This window comes from Dromaius novaehollandiae, chromosome 19, assembly GCF_036370855.1.
Source record: "Dromaius novaehollandiae isolate bDroNov1 chromosome 19, bDroNov1.hap1, whole genome shotgun sequence".
NCBI lineage: Eukaryota > Metazoa > Chordata > Aves > Casuariiformes > Dromaiidae > Dromaius > Dromaius novaehollandiae.
In genome coordinates, this window is record NC_088116.1 from 12,994,830 (window position 1) to 12,998,208 (window position 3,379).

Here is a 3,379-nt window from a genome sequence, read left to right on the forward strand (position 1 = left end):
AGGGAAACAGTCCTGGGTAGAAGAGACCTCAGCCTCTTTTTCCTTAAGCCAGCCTCATCATGCCATGCTTTTCAGACTGCACAGCTCTGCACTTGGAAGGATTCACTCTTGCCTCCAAGCCACTTTTTGCAGGTTGGGTAATAGGGGCCTGTTGACAAACACAGGAACCTCCACAGGGGAACTTCTTACTAAGGGACATTTATAAAAGAAGCAGAAATAGATACGTCATTGTTTCATATCCTGTGTCAGTGGGGAGGCATTGAATCAAGGGGAGAGCTTTACGCTTCCGGGGGCTGGCGTTGCTGCTTCGCTCCAACATGAGATTGCACCATGAGAGCAGCCCTGTCCTCTCGGGGAAATTCCACTGCACCTACGCAAGCCACTGCCCGGCTCTCCTCACCCCATAAATTGGAGGGTTGCAGAATGCCTCAGCATCAGACAGAAAAGAGGCTTGCAAGCTCCACTCTCCTGCTTCTGCTCTTGCCACCACTTCACAGCCAACATGAAGATCTCTGTGGCTGCCCTTGCTGTTCTCATTGCAGCCTTCTGCTACCAGACCTCCGCTGCTCCACGTAAGTCTGGGTTCTCCTCCAGCTCTCTGAATGGTTGCGCTAGGGAAAGGGGAGATGCCACAGCTGGGAACGGGTCCTTTCTGCCAGTCCATCCACCCTTGAGTCCTTTCCCATGTCAGATCACACTCTAGCAGGTGCTCCAGGGTCTTGGCCGTGGGGGATCTCCTGCCATGGGAAAGCACAGCCCAGGGTGAAAATAAAAGAGAAAGAATCAAAGGAGGGAGAAAAAAGACCTCACCTTTTCTATACTCCCCACACTTGCAGGGAGTAAGGTCCCAGCTTCCTGCCCCAGCCCTTTGGCCTTTGCTGCCGCTCATGACTGTCTTTGCCCTTTGCAGTTGGCGCTGACACACCAACCTCCTGCTGTTTCACCTACGTCTCCCGGCAGCTGCCCCGCAGCTTAGTGATGGACTACTATGAGACCAACAGCTTGTGCTCCAAGTCAGCTATCGTGTAAGTGTCCTCCTCAGCAGCCACAGCAGGGTGGTGGACTCTCCCTTTGGGCCAACGATATTCCCTTGCATTTGCGGAGCTGGAGAGGGAAAGACTTGCTGTTAATAGCCATCTGAGGTCCCAGTGGGGGACAAAGGGCTGGGGAGGCAGAAAGGGACTGGAAAGCAGCCCTGGCAGATAGGGGGAATGTGGCCCAAGAGGTATGAGATGATGCTCCATGGATGCCGCACGTACTGGGGCTCACATCTGTCCTGCCCCGTGGCCAGGGCTCTGCAGGCTAGCTGGTGGCTGCCTGGATGAAAGGCAGAGAGGCGGCCCCCTGCCCCGAATCCCATTGTTCCTTGGGGGAGGCCGGGTTTGGGGCATGGCTTTCCTCCATGCAGTGATCACCCATAGTAAACTACTTTCTTTGCACTCCACAGGTTTATCACAAGGAAAGGCCATCAAGTCTGTGCCAACCCCGAGAGCAAATGGGTCCAGGGGTACATGAGCGAGCTAAGACGGAAGTGAAGCAAGAGGACAGACTGTGATGGCTGTGCCACGCTCGGTCCCCACTGCTACCAGGACAAGCAAGCTATTGCCAGCAAAGGATTCAGTCAGAAATGCTTCAATATCATTTAAAGCTAGTTAAGAAACTGAAAATGTTCAAAACATGCTTTTAATATTTTTCTATTTATATATTTAACATTTTATAGGGGAGAGAGCAGGTCAAATAACTACTCCAGCCAAATATGAAGAATATTTAATAGATATATTTTTTTAATGAAGCCTCTTGTTCAATTTGTATTTTTTGTATTTAATTAATTGTAATTTTGATGCAATATTTAATTCATATGTTGAGAAATAAATATTTTTATAAAAAAAATCCATCTTTGCCTCTATTACAATTATTTGTGATGACAATAGATGAAATTATAGTGGTGGAGTATGTTCTTACTCCCTTTTCTAAGCTGGCAAAAACCCCACAAACTTTTCCCATTTGAGCATGCTGTTATACTGAATGAGAGAAAAAAAATCTGGAGTGAATGAGGTGTGAGCAGGTCAGAGACTACATCCAGGTAGTTTAGATTCCTCTTTTTATAAGGTATTTAACCACTATTCATTATGACTATTGGTAACTAGATATATCCCATTGTTGGCCCCATTATAGTCAATTAAAATGTTACCTTTAGGAGCTGAAATTCTACATGCTTGCTGTTTCAGGCTGAGTTTTGTGAAAACTGCAGCTAAAAGAGATCAGTTATTCCCAGAACTAAGAACCAAAAAAAATATGTTTCACTACCAGATTTTTAAAACAGTTTTTAAGCTGTCATTTAGCTGGGGCTAATGGGGCTCAGCAGATGTGTCTGAGAAAAGCTTGTTTTCCATTTGCCTGTCGAAACCTGCCTATCTCTGGACAAAACTGAAGGCAGTGAACAGCACAACCCCATACCACTGGTTGGCTGCGTTCAGCTGCTAGGAAAGGACATGTCCCAGCGAGCAGATGTCTCCATCAGAGCCCTGGGCCTCTCTCCCACTAGAGCCGATGGAGACCGAGCCCATGCCACCAGTGGTGTTTGGGTGCAATTCCTCTATCCACTCTGAACAAGCACTGTTGGATGAACAACGAGGGCTTTGGTTCCTCTGCTTTATCGCCTAGACCTCTGGAACTTACAAGGGAAGCCAAGGTGATGGGATCACCTCCCAAGATCAGAGACCCACCTGCACTCAGCTGACCCCCCCCCACCATGACATTTAAGCATTGAATTTGTAAGGACAGGCATGAACATCAATGAGCCATGCGGGAGCAAGGCAGGAAGGAGGCTCATGGTGGGAGCGGAAAATGAGGAGAGAGAAGGCAGACTGGGTAGGAGCCAAGTGGGAGAGGAGCGCTAGGTGGGGCTGGAAGGGATGTGGGTGTCTCTAAGGAAGGAATGAGTGTATATATTATGTCAGGAGACTTGTCACTTCAGGAGCAGCAGCCTCCACCTTCTCAGCCCATGAGGCGGCATGAACCCCATCAGTCATCTCGCTACAGCACTGACTGCACCCAGCTTAAAATAGCATATGTGGAGGAGGGGGGTTTCAAACCCTGAGCTGTGCTGACAAGCAGGGTCAGATGACCCTTCCCTCCAGAGCTGCCTCTCTCCACGGATGAAGGGAGGGAGCTGCACATCCGGGCGGATTGGATGGGTGTCACCACGAAGGCATCTCTGCAAGTGCCTTTGGTGACACGGAGCTACCAGCTGTATGTGAGGGGAGATGGTCTCAGTGACAACCCTGACTGTCCAAGGGCTGGGGCTTAGCCACATGCCCCAAGGCCAGCTCCAGGAGGGGGCTTGTCATGCCTTGGGCTTCCCAATATGCTGGACCCC

General features: G+C 49.5%; 1 protein-coding gene across 1 annotated transcript; it reads left to right on the forward strand.

Annotated features, from left to right (window-relative positions):
* The first annotated feature begins 417 nt into the window (after window positions 1-417).
* LOC112989612 (C-C motif chemokine 4 homolog) lies at window positions 418-1,841 on the forward strand. The gene is made up of 3 exons (XM_026110880.2): window positions 418-572; window positions 911-1,025; window positions 1,448-1,841. Exons 1-3 carry the CDS (start codon window positions 503-505, stop codon window positions 1,533-1,535), a joined length of 273 nt encoding a protein of 90 aa, XP_025966665.2. The 5' UTR covers window positions 418-502; the 3' UTR covers window positions 1,536-1,841.
* Window positions 1,842-3,379: the final 1,538 nt, after the last annotated feature.